At 31.4% G+C, this 17,275-nt stretch overlaps 2 protein-coding genes and 3 non-coding genes across 7 annotated transcripts; 3 read left to right on the top strand and 2 right to left on the bottom strand.

Annotated features, from left to right (window-relative positions):
* Positions 1–5,702: 5,702 nt before the first annotated feature.
* On the top strand, positions 5,703–7,627 carry LOC123890086 (putative H/ACA ribonucleoprotein complex subunit 1-like protein 1). The gene is made up of 4 exons (XM_045939626.1): positions 5,703–5,965; positions 6,073–6,221; positions 6,327–6,442; positions 7,277–7,627. The coding sequence occupies exons 1-4, from the start codon at positions 5,809–5,811 to the stop codon at positions 7,422–7,424; spliced, it is 570 nt and encodes a 189-aa protein (XP_045795582.1). The 5' UTR covers positions 5,703–5,808; the 3' UTR covers positions 7,425–7,627.
* A 1,491-nt stretch (positions 7,628–9,118) lies between these two features.
* TRNAR-CCU lies at positions 9,119–9,191 on the bottom strand. The gene has a single exon. It is a non-coding gene; the product is annotated as a tRNA-Arg (tRNA).
* A 455-nt stretch (positions 9,192–9,646) lies between these two features.
* Positions 9,647–16,972, bottom strand: LOC123890084 (glutamate dehydrogenase 1). 3 transcript variants are annotated; one of them, XM_045939624.1, is made up of 11 exons: positions 16,843–16,972; positions 16,536–16,596; positions 12,254–12,386; positions 12,027–12,140; positions 11,673–11,894; positions 11,410–11,484; positions 11,187–11,303; positions 10,715–10,965; positions 10,533–10,608; positions 10,344–10,430; positions 9,647–10,012 (listed from the first exon to the last, which is right to left on the bottom strand). In XM_045939624.1, exons 3-11 carry the CDS (start codon positions 12,359–12,361, stop codon positions 9,827–9,829), a joined length of 1,236 nt encoding a protein of 411 aa, XP_045795580.1. In that variant the 5' UTR covers positions 12,362–12,386; positions 16,536–16,596; positions 16,843–16,972; the 3' UTR covers positions 9,647–9,826. The 3 variants fall into 3 exon arrangements, with proteins under 3 accessions (XP_045795580.1, XP_045795579.1, XP_045795581.1); XM_045939623.1 differs by lacking the exons at positions 16,536–16,596; positions 16,843–16,972 and adding an exon at positions 12,784–13,274; XM_045939625.1 differs by lacking the exons at positions 16,536–16,596; positions 16,843–16,972 and adding an exon at positions 13,033–13,261.
* On the top strand, positions 14,063–14,135 carry TRNAF-GAA. Its single transcript has one exon. It is a non-coding gene; the product is annotated as a tRNA-Phe (tRNA).
* Positions 14,949–15,021, top strand: TRNAF-GAA. Its single transcript has one exon. It is a non-coding gene; the product is annotated as a tRNA-Phe (tRNA).
* Positions 16,973–17,275: the final 303 nt, after the last annotated feature.

The raw sequence follows: 17,275 nt of genomic DNA, 5'->3' as shown, positions 1-17,275 counted from the left end.
TTGTGTGTTGTAATTTAACACGCACCACTCAACCAACTCACTAAAACCATTATACCAGGAAAATAGTAGATAATATTCTGGAACTTTTGGTATATTTTATGAAATTTTTGGAGACCTGAAACTATTTTTAGTTAATTAAATGAGATAAAACGGTAATTAAAAACTAGTGTTTGCTTCTGAAACTATTTTACTGGTAGAATGGTTGCACATAGTTGTATTCTGAAACCATTTTACTGGTAGAATGGTTTCAATGAGTAATTTATTAATTGTGTTTGCTTCTGAAACCATTTATCTGGTACAATGGTTTCAGAGAGTTGTAATCTGAAACCATTTTGCTGGTAGAATAGTTTCAGTAAGTTGATTATTAGTTATTTGCTTCTGAAACCATTTAGCTTGTAGAATGGTTGCACATAGTTGTATTCTGAAACCATTTTACTGGTATAATGGTTTCAGTGAGTAATTTATTAATTGTGTTTGCTTCTGAAACCATTTATCTGGTACAATGGTTTCAGAGAGTTGTAATCTGAAACCATTTTGCTGGTAGAATGGTTTCAGTGAGTTGATGTAAGGTAGTGAAAAATGAGATTAAGGTAGTGAAAAATTGGGTTTTTTTTTCTGTGTCCAAATCAAACGAACCAAGTCTCTATTTGTAGAGAAAAAAAAATTATGAATTTTGGTAAAAAAAAAAAATTAATTAATTTACATCGAAATAATTGAGTTCAAAGTATTAAATGGAAAAAAATCACGCCCAGCCGATCAGACAGCGACACGTGTCCTGCTTTTAAAAAGTAGATTCTTCTCTCTCCAGGGTGTAATCCAGTGTGGTGCACGCGCTGGAATCTGATGGATTCGGATGATCTGGGCTGTCTGATTGATCAGACAGTCTTGATGAGATCAGATCTTGGCTGTCTGATGGAAATCAACGGTTTGTAACCATGATCCTGCGGTACGCGCGCGACACTGGATCCGTGTCCATTGATGGTAATTTGGTTAATTAATTAAAAAGAATGGGTATTTTTGTCCAACTGAAAATGTGCACCTTGCTAACTTAGACCCAACTGGGTCTAAGTTAGCAGCCCCCATATATATATATATATATATTTAAAAAGATAAAGATATATAGTGGCTGACTTACTTGTTGAGAATATATATAGACATAATTTGCTAAAATATCTATACATAGAAAACATACGAAATAATTTAAATACAAAAAATGAGAGAGCATGACTAAACAAAAAGTATGTTATACAGGTGAATAGATATTAGTTATATAAGGATCATGGTTACATTGAGAAGCATTCCAAGAGTCATAAGATTTAATTGTAATGATTGTTTAGTTATCATTGCATTATATTTTTACAAATTAACTATGCAAAGGTTAATTTATAGCATAAGAAATTAGAACTCTTTATGCAAAAACCACAATAACACATGGAGTTTTATTCTTTTCATTTTAGTGTGCCGTTTCTTTTGCATATAATCAAAAGTCACACTATTAATTGGTGTTTCCAATTATTTGCAATTAAGCATAAAATAAATCTCATAACCGATTTCAATTATTTTTTCTTCTATGGACTAATAATAGACATGTTATTGTTCTCGTATTTATCAATTCTCTTTTCTAAAAAGTCCGATATCAAATATAAAATTATATTCATAGTTATACAATAACTTTAGTAAAATTACATATTATTAATTTTTTTTTCTAAGGAAGATTTTTTTTTTGTTTATCAGAAATTTTTTTAGTAAAGTTGGACGCAAAAATGTCAATATGGCACAATTTTATCTCAATTATATTATATACTATCATTTATCATTATAAGTCCAAATTTAGTAGAAAGCTGAGACAAATAATATAAGAATACATAATTGTTTGTTGATATATCTTCTTGTGAGAATTTCATTTTAGAATTTCAACAATCATGAGAATTTGATAGTCATAGTATCAGTTATGTCTCTCTCTAAACCATAACCGAGATATAAGTTTGTAGGTCTTACAATATTAGTTGGTCACTTTTAATTAAATTTTTAATTATTGATACATTCTTTTGTAAGAAATTCTCTTAAAGGTGTCATATCATCACAAAGAAGGCCTAAGAGCAATTCAAGCTTCCTTTTAATAGTAAAAGATGTTATATCAATTTTCAAGATATAATTTGGCCGATCAATATAATAGATATCCAACCATAAAAATTATGGATTAACATATATGAAGAATATGAAATACAAAATGGATAAATAATAAAATGGTGAAACTGAATATACAATAGATGATAAGATATTCTTATATGAGTGACCATTTGTTTTACAAATTTCTCGTAAGGATGCATGAAAATCAATAGATACTTTAGTCAATATTCAGCCATAGAAATCAATAAATTAGTGAAGGTATACATGAAAAGTAAGAAAAGAACATAAGATATTATTAAAAGTTGAAGAATACATACCCAAGAGTTATTTTGGAGAAAGTAAATGATGACTCAAACAAAAAATCTATAAATTAGTAAATATATTTTTCTTCCTCTGGTTCTATCACATGGATCTGGAGTAAGTAGACTAAAATAATATAACGGTTCTATGTTCTCGATAACAAATGAACAACCAATATCAATAAATAAATGAGAAAAATAAGATTGTTTACCTACAATCATTGTTATGATAAAAAAATATTTTAAAGATAACTTTTAAATGAACAATATAATTTGATAAAAGTAATTGAAAATACCGGTCTTTTCATCCATTAACATTCTATTTGTAGTGAAAAATTATTTCTTTCAACCTACAAATGAAGAACAAAAACTAAACATTAGTACAAATGAATATTGAGTGAAAATGTCAAATATTAAGATTTAGAAATGAGTAGAAAAAGAATGTGGGGTGGTGGTTATAAAGAGTGAGAGTGAACCTATTAGTCACTAAACTTTCTCATTTTATAAGTTATATTTGGAGGAATGTAAAAGGATGCATACAATTATGATGATCTTTTTAGTAACTCATACAATTATGATGATGTTAATTTAATTTTTTTAGATTTAATTTAATAAATTAAAAGAAATAACTAAAAGATTTTAATAGAGATTAGAAACATTTTTTTAGAGTGACACATCATCAAAATGCTTGCCTATGAGTAACTCAACATTCCTTTTACTAGTAAAAGATAACTTTTATAGTCATGTATATCAATCAACAAAAATTCTTAGTATATAACCAAGTTGATTGGGCTCAAGTGGCAAGGAGCTCCTTCTAAGGACGTACCCGGGGAATACCGGGTTCGATTCCCAGGGGGAACAACGCTTGGCCAGTGCGCATGCCTCTACGCACGAGCTGGATTAGTCGTCCACCTTTGGTGGGTCGGAACCAGTGCGAAAGCCAAAAAAAAAAAAAATTCTTGTATATTAAATATTTAAATTTAATTTTTTTATATTTGATAAATCATGCACAATTGATTTTCCCTCATTATCATGTACAATACTAGCATTAAATATGAATCTTAAAATCATACATGTCATGTCACAATTAATATTATATATGCTAATTACAAATTAAAAATGATGGTAAATTTTAACCTTGCAGTTATGTATTGTATCTATTGCTAACTTTGAAAACTATATATATATATATATATATATATATATATATGAAAAATGCTAAAGGACACTGGTTAAACTTATTAATATATAAATTTTGTCTTGAACTTGTGCATTAATACCTCAAAATTATAAAAAATTATATTTCCAACAATAATTTTATTTTTTATTTTCTTTTTTAGTATGCTTAACAAGTGCTCCGAACACTTGTTTAGCATGACCCTATATATATATTTGGAAAAATAAGAGACATGTAATATATATATATATATTTATTTTTTTTTGGTACAAAAATATATTTTTTCCTATTGCTGTAAAAGTAAAAATAAGAGACATGTGTGCAAACTCACATGTACCTCTATGTACTAAAAAAAACCGATAAACTCTAATTCTATGCCCGAGTAGTTGTCCATCTGACCGGTGTTTAATTAAATCATAAACTCTAATTCTCAGGTTTGGGGTCAGGTCTGATATAAAGTGATTCAAATTCTTTTATAATTGTAATTGCGGATGATCGAACCGTAATCTTTCTTATCAAGTCCAACGTCAATTACTACTTGATCAACTAATTCTCACACTTTGTCTTCACCCATTTATTATTTAGAATCCAATTTTTTTTTTCTTTATCTTCTTTTTTCTCGTAAATATAGTATGCCCCTAAATTTAAAACTGTTATAAAAAAGTCTGAATTTTTCTTACAAAAAAGATTTCATAACTTTTTCCTAGAAAATAAAAGTTCCAAAAAAACATCTATAAAAAATTCCAAAATTCCAATTTTTTAAAATTTTTATTTTTGGAAAAAAGAAAAGTTTCGAAATTTAAAATTAAGGTTTCACAATAGGGCTCACATTTGGTGGGCTTAGATTGAGCTTTTTTGACACAATAGTGTCATACATGTAAGCCACTAGATTTGGTCTAGTGGTGAGGGATTTCGGTAGTATGCTATAGGTCTCGGATTCGATCTCCAGTTATTGTAAACAAAAAAATAAATAAAAAATAGTGTCATACATGTCAAACTCAAATCCGCGTAGTTATCGAAGGCATAATTAAGACAGTCACCGATGATCGACACATGTTGCTTTGATCATTGATTGAAAAGAATGGTAATTATGACATAGTATATAAGTTACTTCAAGTAAAGAGATTAAAGATCTAGCAAAACATTGATATTAAAGCACAACTTGTCTGGAAATGTTGCAAACATCATGTTTGTGTGAAACTCTTCCCTAATTCGAGGACTAAGACATTGATCCAATGGATCAACATAATTAGTGAAGAGTATTATGGAATCATTCCTTATTGGGCATGAATTCAATTAATCTTAATGGGTGAAACTCTTGGAATTTTGTCCGGGGTGAATATTATAACTCTCGGAATTTTGTCCGATTCGAATATTGTTACAGTGAGTTCTACTTTTCTTTGTATATTTAAAAACACTGAAAAATAATATATCAGCCTTTATTTTGTACAATTTCAATTTCTAAATTTTCTTTTGTAATCAATAGTTAGATCTCATTGAACTCTAACCAGATTTTTGTATCAATCATATTTTCTCGTTTCTTCATCACTTTATCGAGTTATGTCATAAACTTTATCACCTACATGACCAAATTTGACTTGACAAAACATGTGGCGTATGACATTCAAATTAGAAGAATATTTTTAGATAGAAAGTTGTTTTTTTTTAGATTACGATGATATTGGTACGAAGTTTACACCACTCAACCAAATTTTCTCCATGCGCATGAGTCAGGAATCCAACCATTGATCACACGCTTAGGAGGCCAATACCCTTACCACTTGAACCAATTCATTGTTTGTGATAGAAAGTCTTTGCATGTCGCTTTATTTTTAGGTGTCTCTAATATTTTTAGATTTTTTTTATAGTATATTTTTAGATTTTTGTTTATTACTGAAAAGGTTGCAAGATAAATTATTTTCGTTGAACTAAATTAACTCTTAGCATATTACAGTACTTTTTTTTTTGGTACATAGCATATTACAGTACTAATCTTTGCAGTTTATGATAAATTTAGGGACAGACCAAAATTGAACTGGGCCGTGGGTTTTAGCCCAAAAGAAAAACCGTGGCCCAATCTATTTATCTCATCTCATAACAATAACAACCCTAATATTCATCACCAAAAACCCTAAACCCCAAAAGCTTCTTTCTTTGCCCCGCCATTGTTGAAGCTCACGATAACAACAACACTGCAAAACAATGAGACCCCCAAGAGGTGGCGGCCGTGGTGGCGGTTTCAGAGGCGGCCGTGATGGAGGCTTTAGAGGTGGTCGTGACGGAGGAGGCTTTCGTGGTAGACCTGGTGGTCGTTTCGGTGGTGGCTTTCGTGATGAAGGTCCTCCATCAGAAGTTGTAGGTTCGTGGGTCGAACTTAACTTTATCTATAAGCTGTTTTTTATTGAAAAAAAGTGATTTTTATGTTTTGTGGTTTATTGAGTTGTTTGTTTGATTTTATGTATGCAGAGGTTTCAACTTTTATTCACGCTTGTGAAGGAGATGCTGTTACAAAGCTTACAAATGAGAAAATTCCATTTTTTAATGCTCCTATTTATCTGCAAAACATGACTCAGATTGGTAAAGTTGATGAAATATTTGGTCCAATCAATGAATCTGTGAGTGTTTCTTTTTAACATTTTAGGGTTGATTTTTTTTTTTTAATATATTGTAGAACTAGGTTTTGATTTTGATGTGATTTTTGTTTTGTTTTTGAATTGCAGTACTTTTCAATTAAAATGATGGAAGGGATTGTTGCTACTTCATACTCAGCTGGTGACAAGTTTTACATTGACCCTAGGAAACTCTTGCCTCTTGCAAGATTTCTTCCTCAACCAAAGTATGTTCTCGTTTCTTCTCGCGGATTTTGTTAATGTTTATGTTTCCGATGATATTTGTTTTTTGTGTTTCTCACACTTGAGCTATAGTTTGATTGCTGCATTGGTGTACTGTATTGTATATCATAGCAAGTTTGCTATCTGTGTCATTACTGTTATGTTCATATGAGTCCACACACTAGTGGATATTAAATCAGTATTGTGTTTATGTTTCCGTTAACGAGTACTGTGTTTAAATGAATGAACATTGAGATAGAGATTTTCCTAGTTAATTTCCTTATTTTCGTTTATGGTTATGTTTCTGATAATGTTTGTGTTGTGTTTCGAAGACTTGAACTATAGTTTGATTGCTGCATTGGCATATTGTATTTCATATCATATCATGTTTGCTATCTGTGTCATTACCGTTATGTTATAACTTTGCAAAGAACATGCAAACTACTTTATCTTTCATATATTGTAGTTGTGCTCGCTGTCTATGCATTGTTTTATTTATTCTTCTAAGTATAATACATGTGTGGCTGTTTGTTAAAAGCTGTTCTTATTACGTTGTACACATGCTGCGCTTCTATTATAACCTAAAACTAATAATCATTTCAGAAATGAAGACAAATGTTTTTGATCTTTGCTATATAAACTAAGATACGCTAGAATATAAATAGCTTGCAATGTCTCAAAATTTTGTTGTTAGTTTTATATCATTTCACCTTTCATTGAGTTAATTGTAGTATGCAGTTGGGATCTTTATGCGTAACAATTTGTTGTTTTTTTGGTTTTAAAGTGGTTTGGACTGTGAAGCAATTCAATTTAACATGACCGACTGATTATTATTGCAGGGGACAAGCATCAGGCAGTAGAGGTGGAGCAACTGGTTTTGGTAGAGGTCGTGGTCGTGGAAGTTTTCGTGGAAGGGGTCCTCCAAGAGGTGGAAGAGGTCCTCCTAGGGGTGGACGTGGTGGTTTCAGGGGAAGGGGAAGATTCTAGGGAAATTTCAACTTCATGTAATATTAGCTGTTTTCATCAATCATTTTGCATGGATTATCACATAGGGTTCCAATTGAAGTTTGATGCTGAATTGACTTTTTATTTAACTTATGAATTGAACGGTTCCATTTGAGTGTTGCTTATAATGTTGTATGTTATCATATCACCATGACAGGGTTGGTTGAGTTTGGTTTTCGTCTAAATTTGTGCTTTATTATATCGAGTTTGAAGCTCACACATCCAACCCTACATAAATCACTGTTAATTGTTTTTAAAACCATATAATAGTGTTTTTTTTGGAATTGTGTTACACATTAATCCTTGTCCTTGCTCAAATTTTGTTCTACCATTTCCTTTTGTGAATTGGTCTATTTTTCAGCCTTGCCAACTTAAGAATGGGAGGTGCTAGTAATTTGTTTGAAGAAATTTGACTGCATTTAAACTGAATATTAGACAGCAATGCAATACAATTGGTGGTTTTAGATCCATGTTAATATTTTTTAACCATGGCTGCTTTTTCAGGAAATTACATGCTACACTCTCATGCACAAGAGTTTTTATTGAAAATTACAAGCGTTTTTTTATTGAAAAGTACAGTTCTAAAATGAGAACTAACAAGTTCATATCACATGAATTTTAAAATCAACTAAGGATACACTTTTTTTTTTTTGTACTTTAACTAACGATACACTGTTGTTATGTAAATTGTTTGAAAATCTTTTATCATTCTCAACAATCTATTTTTGGGTGGCTTCTAGGGTGAGGGTTCTATCAAGTCCCTCACCGGTGTACCACTCAAATCTACCGTTAGATTTAATTAGCTTGTATGATCTAATAATTCATCACCACACCGGATCTCGTTTCTTCCTCTTTCTCTTGGGTGATGTAATTCAACCTCCCTCTTCAGAAGATTATTATTTTCTTAATTATAACAAAAAATTAAACAAATTTATATCAAACCATGATGGATCATTTGGGAATGAATGAAACTTACATTTTGCATAAACACAACCCATAAAAATTGATAGCAAAAAATTAAACTTGAATAGAACAACAATAATGGAAGATATTATGTTTCGGAAACATAAACTTGAATCCCCTTTTAAAGCAATTGCAGCAGGATGTTATTTTATTTGTAGCAAAAGTTGGTTATGTAGAGGCACTAATTAACTTCCACTTAGATGACAGAAAAGATCAATTTATGGGTAATTGTTTGCAGACGGTGGCGAAAGAATGCAGACGTGAAGAGAGGGAGATCGGTTGAGGGAGAAAAAAAGAAGAAGAAGATGAATCCAGTGTGATAAGAAACATTTTAGATCATGTATGATTGTTTAATCCAATTGTCAGGTTAAATGGTACACCGGTGAGGGACTTAATTGAGCCCTCACCTTAGAATCCACCCTATTTTTGGGTACAAGCCATCCTCAATCTTTTTATTTATCATCCACAATTATGAGCCTTTAGATATACAGTTAAATCTGTTTTTGGGTACAAATATACAGTTAAATATTAAATTCATTGTTTAATTAGGATTGTTCCTCCAATATTGAGCTAGTATGAATTTTAGTGAACAAACGTTGTCAACAGGAATCAAACACATGACGTGTTGGCAAGCGAATAACACATCAACCGCTACGACATATGAACAAGTTGTAAAAAGGAAAAAAATTGTTTTCAAAAAATAAACTAAGAAACGCGCCAGGTAGGGGTCGAACCTACGACTTTCTGCTTAGGAAACAGACGCTCTATCCACTGAGCTACAGGCGCAGCTTGCATAACTTGATATTTCCACTCCATATAAATCTATTCACATTCAAGGATTGTAGAATTGAATATTCACTCCATGTAAATCTATATCGAAGTACAAAAAAATAAAATTAGAAATCTTCAACTTTAAAATGTAGTTTCCTTAAATCACTTTCCTTATGTTGATATTTTCATTTTCTGTTTGCCCATTTTTTTTCTCTTGTTTTTTCAGGAATCACCATTCTAGTTTCAATAATGGATTGTCTATACAACTGCCGAAGCTCGGGCCAACCAAACATCAACCATTGGATTAATGAAATTGAAACTAGATTAATGAAACGGTTGATGTTGGGTTGGACCGAGCTCGAAAGATATAGAGGATCAGAGTTCCTATCCCTAATATTTAAGCATTTTTAAGGCTTTCAGGGAGAGTAAAAAAAGTATTTTAGGGTAAAAGCATGTAGAGACTAACTCAGTAAGCAAATGGAATAATTAATCCAAGCAAGGTACATGGAACCCTCATCTTTAATCATTTGGGGTGGCAATACAATTCACTCAACACATGAAAGCAACAAAAACTTTTTGACAGCAAGAATAAGTGCAAGTGCAACTGAGACTAAAAGCTCTCTTTTATTTAAAGTAGCAGCAACAAGTTCTCAAGCTTCCCAACCCCTAAGGACAGTAGCCCTAGCAACACGGTTAACTCCTAAGCTGAAGGCTCCCATTCGAAGATCACATTCATGAGTTTTGCACATGTCTTTCACATCTTTGAAACCCCTGGTCATGTAGTTTTTTAGCTCATTGTTCACTTTCTCCTCATCCCACATAAACCCTTGGATGTTCTGTGCATCACAAAAATCACAACATAAGAATACAACGATTATATTAATTGCGTTATAAGTTATGAAGCACGGACACCAGACACCGCATTTGAGTCATTGACACATAGTAATAATTTAAAACACGCGTCAGTGTCATGATAGTAAATCTTCAATCTGAAGTGTTGGTGCTACATAGGTTATAAGTCTTCCACATATACAAAACATCCATATGAAATCAGAGGGTTAAAAGGAGTTAAAGTGTAAAAGGTCCCGGATTCAAGTCTCCGTGAAGGAGAAAATACTAACATTAACAACTACTAACTGACTTTGGCCGTTTCAAAAAAGTAGTTACCTGAACCCACTCAAAATAGCTAACTGTAACACCACCTGAATTTGCATATATGTCTGGGAGGATCACAACACCTTTTTTTTTTAGAATCTGCAAGTTAGGAAGGTAGTTAACAAAAGTACATTCATTTCTTCAATCTAAACTTGTTTAAGAAAAAGGAAGGAAAGAGAAAAAATAAAATAAAAAACTAACCTCATCAGCCTCTGGATCAGTAGGGTGATTAGCTGCTTCAACTATAAACTTTGCCTTAATTTCATTTGCATTTTCCCTTCAACCATGCCAAAAGAATACCAAAATAGAATTAGCCTTAGATCTTTCCTTTGTTATAATTCAACTTTAGAATAAGCTTTTTGTAATTAAATAAGGAAAAGTACTTATTGATGACACCCCCAAGAGCTGCTGGGATTAGAACATCACAATCTTCAAGCAATATCGAGTTAGCATCAAATGAATCACCGCCGTTGAATCCTTTTACTCCTTTGTGCTCTTTGGTATGCTTGAGTAAGCTTGGTATGTCAAGACCTTTGCTGTTCTTTATGGCTCCTGTTATGTCACTAACAGCAACAATTTTCCCACCTTTCTCATCAATTAATTGTGCAGCCCAAGAACCTACATTTCCAAAACCCTGAACAAAAACACAATATGAGAGCATGAATGTATCTCAAATTCATCAAAATGTTAAATCCGAGAGTTTCATCAAAGTAGTCCTTTACCAGCTAAATACTTACTAGCTCGGTCTCATAATAAGAGTCACATTAGAAATATTTGCGTGTCGCGTATTATTTGTCATTTTAGAATACCAATGAAACATTAACTACCTGTGTTATAAAAAGGTAGAACAAATACCTGAATAACGAACCGTTGTCCGGATACACTCTTTCCATACTCATTAAGCAAAGCTTCTGTTCCAAAGAGAACTCCTCTTCCTGTGGCAGCATCTCTACCTAGAGATCCACCAAGATCCTAGTTTGAGACCAAAAAAATTAGAAGAATGAATGGTTTAGTAAGCATGAATTGGTCTCAATTCAATGTGCATTGAAATGAAATTAGGAAAACAAAAACTACTTACTATAGGTTTTCCAGTCACTACTGCAGGCGAGTAGCCGTGAAATTTTGAATATTCATCTAGTATCCATGCCATAGTCTGCATTCATACCACAAAGTAAGATAATGCTGATTTCCAAAAAAATCATATTAGTCCATATTAAAGTCAATTACTACTCCGACCACAATTATAAGGAAAAAATCAATTTTTCATATTCATTGAATAACTTTCTGGTCTATATTAACAACTGGATATATCAATTTAGAAGTTTCTAAGTATGTACTAACCTGTGGTCCTGTTCCCATATCAGGTGCAGGCACATCCATGTGAATTCCAATAAGATCATGAATTTTCTGAGTAAAAACTCTGGTAAGTCTTTCTAACTCAGATATACTTAATTCTCCAGGGTTACATCCTATCCCTCCTTTTGCACCTCCATATGGTATATTTGCTACAGCTGTTTTCCATGTCATTAGTTGTGCTAAAGCATTCACTTCATCTGGATCAACCTAATCAGTCCAATAAATTATTCAGAGTCAGAACGAATCAAAGTGACAAGGACTGAATCTTAGTGGATCGCGGCAGCAAAACCACTCTGCCACTTAGTAACTGAGATTTTTTAGTCTTAGAATATAGATAACCTCAGGATGGTATCTGATTCCTCCTTTCATAGGGCCTCTAGCATTGTCATGTTGAACTCTAAACCCAATGTAAGATTGCAACGTGCCGTCGTCTTTTGGGATAGTACATTCAACCTGAATTTTCATGACAACATCATTTAGAACCACAATAACATTAAACATAACATACAAAACCAGAGTAGTAAACAAATTTACAAGAACAAAGAGAAACATTTTTGCTTGTTTACCTTGATTTCCCTAAATGGAATGAGTAAACTTTTCTCAAGCTTGGAATCCAATCCCAAAAGCCTAGAAGCCAACTTAAAGTTCCTGTTTGTAGCTGCTAGTGCATTCATTTTTCTCTTTGCCAACTAGAAAAACCTAACACAATATTCAACCTTTTATCGATCAAGACGCCGAAAACAGATCTTGCAATGTTAATCTTATTAATATTGAGATTACAGAATAGAAATTTTTGGTAGATGAAAACAGATCCATCTATAACTATATTTATACCATCAATACACAATAGCAGCCAATGCTATAGTCAATGTCAACAGATATAAACTAGGAAAGTTTGGTATATCTCTCACATACACCAAAATGGATAAGCTAGAGCCAACAATGTGACATGCCATGTGTATCAATGTCATCAAATACTCATAAAAAGATTAGGATGATAGCAAAAAAAGTATACATAATCCTAAATATAATTTATTTGTATTTATATTTTGTAGTGGCATGAATTTAATAGTAGAAGTTGAAATTGCAATGTCACCTGCTTTGTGTTTTAGCTTCTTTCAAATCTTCATGAAGAAAAATTGTTACTGAAATATAGCATGCTCCAATGTGCAACAATTTCATGAAATTAAACCTTAATTATACTTTTCCTTAAAAAGCTTTTGAATGAAACTTGTAGCCAAACAACCTCCAATGTTTTTTTTTATTGAAAATTTGACACGTCATGTGATATTATTGGGCCAAAAAATTTGCTAATAGAACAAAAAAAGAATCTTTTGAAAATCACCTTTGTACAACATCAAGAAAGTTCAAATGGTTTGGGAATCTGTATTCATATGGAAATTATGGGATCATTTGGTTCTAATGGCTACAAAATTATGTGAAGAGGTGTGATTCAGGTGAGGTTTGAACTAAGGATCAATATGTAGTTTTGTTGAGTAAAAAGATGTAACAAATGTCTAGGGATAAGAGGGTTTGAACTAAATAGTCCTATTCTTACGTTTGAGTTAAATTCATTGTATCCATAACTTCATAATTGTAAGATAAGAGGCTACATATGTATAGGGATATGGATTATTCAATTTTACAAATATACACATCTCACGGCATATACTACGGATCATGATTTCATGTCACGTTATTACTATAATATTATAATTTAATTTAAGGAAAATGTTAAACAGTGCCCCCGGGGCACCGGGGGCACTGGTTAAGGAAGCAAAAATAGTAATTTGGCATTAGAGTTTGTACAGTCAACTTCTCAAAAGTTTAAATAGTGTTATTTTCTAGTCAAAACTTTCTTTTTTTGGTTTTCTTAACCAGTGCCCCGGTTAGCATGACCCTTAATTTAATATATGCAGACTATATTAATTAGTTAGTAAGAAAAAATCTCAATGTAGTAGAGACTTTTTTTTTAATAATAGTAGAGACTCTTTTTTGGTACATAATAGAGACTTTAACATGAATAAATATTAACATTCGGAAGAACTAGTTCAACCAAGAATGATGATATTCGAAACTTTGCGGTCGTGTGAGTTTGAGGTGGAGTTTGTCACTTTATCTATTGATAGATAAAATATATTATGTTTAATGAACCAAAAAAAAAAATATTATGTTTAATTTTGACAAAAAATACAATTTTCAACCTAAGTCATCCTCCGATCTAATTAACCGCAAAAATGTAATTAAGCCATAAAAAATACAATTTTCAACCTAAGCCATCCTCCGATCTAATATATTATTGACGACTAAGATTGAAAATTTTGTGTCATAAGATGTATTAATTACAACAACATATCATAGAATAATAACACAATGCGGGGATAGCTCAGTTGGGAGAGCGTCAGACTGAAGATCTGAAGGTCGCGTGTTCGATCCACGCTCACCGCAATAATTATACAACTTTTTTTTTTTAAAAAAAATTGTTTTTTTTAACAAGCTAAAAAAAAAAGGGTATATATATAAAGTATTTTTTTAAATATTTTTTTACAAGATTTTACTTAAAGTACACATTTATTATTGTCAAAAAATAAAGTATATATATATATATATATATATTTGATTCAAAAAGGGTATATATATTTGGTAAGAAAAACGGGTATGTATATAAGTTAGTCAAAAAAGGAATATAAATTTGTCAAAACATATATTTAAATGACATGACTTATTATGCATAAAAAATAAACTTATGCATAGTGCATAAACAAATCTCTACCATCAAATTGAATCTAACAAATTTTCAAACGCATCATTTCTCACCCCCAAATCAACAACAGTAACCCCTGAAATCACAATTTCTCAGATTGCTTCGTAGTTAGTTGTAAACTAAAATCATGCCAAAATCATTTTTGCTGTTAAATGATTTCACATTAGATGTACTTAATCATGCCAAAACCATTTTTATTGTGGAATGATTTCAAAGGGTTGTAATTTAAAACCATTTTGCATAATAATTTAGTGGCGGAGCCAAGACCCCATGTCAGTGGGTGCAAAAATTTTAACTTTTTTTTTGGTCTATAGACAAAATAACAAATACTACTTAAATACCAACACACAGCTTCGCAGTCTCAAATTGAACCCCAAGTAAAAATGTCTAACCTAAAAATATTAATATTGACTAAGATCGGAGGATGGCTTAGGTTGAAAATTGTGTGTCATAAGATGTATTAATTACAACAACATATCATAGAATAATAACACAATGCGGGGATAGCTCAGTTGGGAGAGCGTCAGACTGAAGATCTGAAGGTCGCGTGTTCGATCCACGCTCACCGCAATAATTATACAACTTCTCTTTTTTTTTAAAAAAAAATTGTTACATTACATCAAAAGATCTAATAATAAGATGAATTTAATATTTTCTATAAAAATATGAGCTTAAAATATAAAAAATTACAAATTTTTATTCAATACTTTCTTAATTTATTATTAACTTTTTAAATATTTTTTTACAAGATTTTTCTTAAAGTACACAATTATTATTGTCAAAAAATAAAGGTTATATATATATTTAAATGACATGAATTATTATGCATAAGAAATAAATTTATGCATGGTGCATAAACAAATCTTCACCATCAAATTGAATCTAACAAATTTCCAAACGCATAATTTCTTACCCCCAAATCAACAATAGCAACCCCTGAAATCACAATTTCTCACCATTTCTTGGATTGCTTCGTAGTTAGTTTTAAACTAAAATCATGCCAAAACCATTTTTGCTGTTGAATGATTTCACATTAGATGTACTTAATCATGCCAAAACCATTTTTACTGTGGAATGATTTCAAAGGATTGTAATCTAAAATCATTTTGCATAATAATTTGGTGGCGGAGCCAGGACCCCATGTCAGTAGGTGCAAAAATTTTAACTTTTTTTTTGGTTTGTAGACAAAATAACAAACACTACTTAAATACCAACACACAACTTCACAGTCTCAAATTGAACCCCAAGTAAAAATGTCTAACCTAAAAATATTAATATTGACTAAGATCGGAGGATGGCTTAGGTTGAAAATTGTATTTTTTTATACTAACATGTTGACTTAAGATCCTACATAAATGATAACGTAACATACTGTGAGGGGAGTAAACCAAAATTTGCTAACATTATTTCTCATTTCCTCCTCCATGTTTGTTTGTGATTCTTAATTTCTTTATGTTATCCATTCCTTGCACATATCCAACCGGTTCAAGTACACGTCAGTTTGTTTACGGGGTTGACTGCATTTTTATCAGGCTATCCTATTGACTACAGTCAAAGATTTTAGTATTTTATTACTATTTGAGATGTTATACTAGTATGCTTTAAATTTACATAGTAATTAGTGGTGTGATGAAGATGCAAACTACAAGAAGATAAGAGGTTAGATAATTCATCCAAGGATTGTTAATTTCATATATTTTTCATCAAGAGCGCTTAAATGAGATGATACAAGTTTTTTCTAACTTAATAAAGATTATGGATTCGATTTTTGACTTTGTCATGCAACAACATTAAAACTCTTCGGAGGAGTTTTCCGTCCATTTGAGTCGTGCAAGACTCGAGGATTAGTCTTTGCAGTTGCACATATACTGATTTACGAAAAAAGCCCAAAACAAAACAATTTTTATTTTAACATAACCACTAATTTATTACCTTATCTTTATACATTAAAAAGTTTGATTTCAACTTTGGTCAGCACTTTGCATATCGTTAATCATCATAGTTTATAAAAAACAAAGGCATCATTATCAAGTTAATTGAATAATTAATGCTACTACAAATGCAAGAGAGTTGAGAGAACATACCAAGAAATGTAGATGGAAATGCTGAACCAAGCTTAACAAAACAATGTGAATGGAATTAGTCCTGCAACCAAGCCAAGTTTTAAGAACCCTCAAAAACTGAGAGAATAAGAATTGAATTCCCAAACAAAGGAATCTAATTCAATTAAAAAAAGTAAAATCCTTGTTATTTGCAAACACCAAAAAATATGCCTTAAAAATCACAAGTGACCCAAATCAAAATTCTTTGGTCAGAAAAAAACCAGAGTAGAATATGATGCTTAAATAGTTACTAGACACTAGAAAGCATATATGAATTCGGAAAATTCACCTTCAAGCATTACAACAAACACTTGATGTGCATCGTTTGAAAGAGTACTAGAGCATAAAATCAGCAAAGGAAAAATATGGGTTACCATGTCTAAGTGCATGACTATATATATAAAAATTAATTTGGGTTTGTTTAATTATTACTCCCTCTAGTCCTATATACTACTCCCTCTGATCCTAAACATTTCACTTTTTAGATTCATTGTAGAATTAATGCATTTAGACTGTATTATTGTCTAGATACATAAAATTTACAATGTATCTAAAAAGTCAACTTTTTCTTATATATAGGATCGGAGGGAGTACTATAAAAAAAATGTTGACTTTTTAGATACTACTCCCTCATGTCCTTAATACGTATAAAACAAATTTTACTTTTTAGATTCATTGAGAATCCAATGTATCTAGTCCATATCATTGACTAGATACATTAG

The sequence above is a fragment of the Trifolium pratense genome, linkage group LG6, assembly GCF_020283565.1.
Source record: "Trifolium pratense cultivar HEN17-A07 linkage group LG6, ARS_RC_1.1, whole genome shotgun sequence".
Classification (NCBI taxonomy): Eukaryota; Viridiplantae; Streptophyta; class Magnoliopsida; order Fabales; family Fabaceae; genus Trifolium; species Trifolium pratense.
This window is presented reverse-complemented; position numbering and strand designations above follow the sequence as displayed.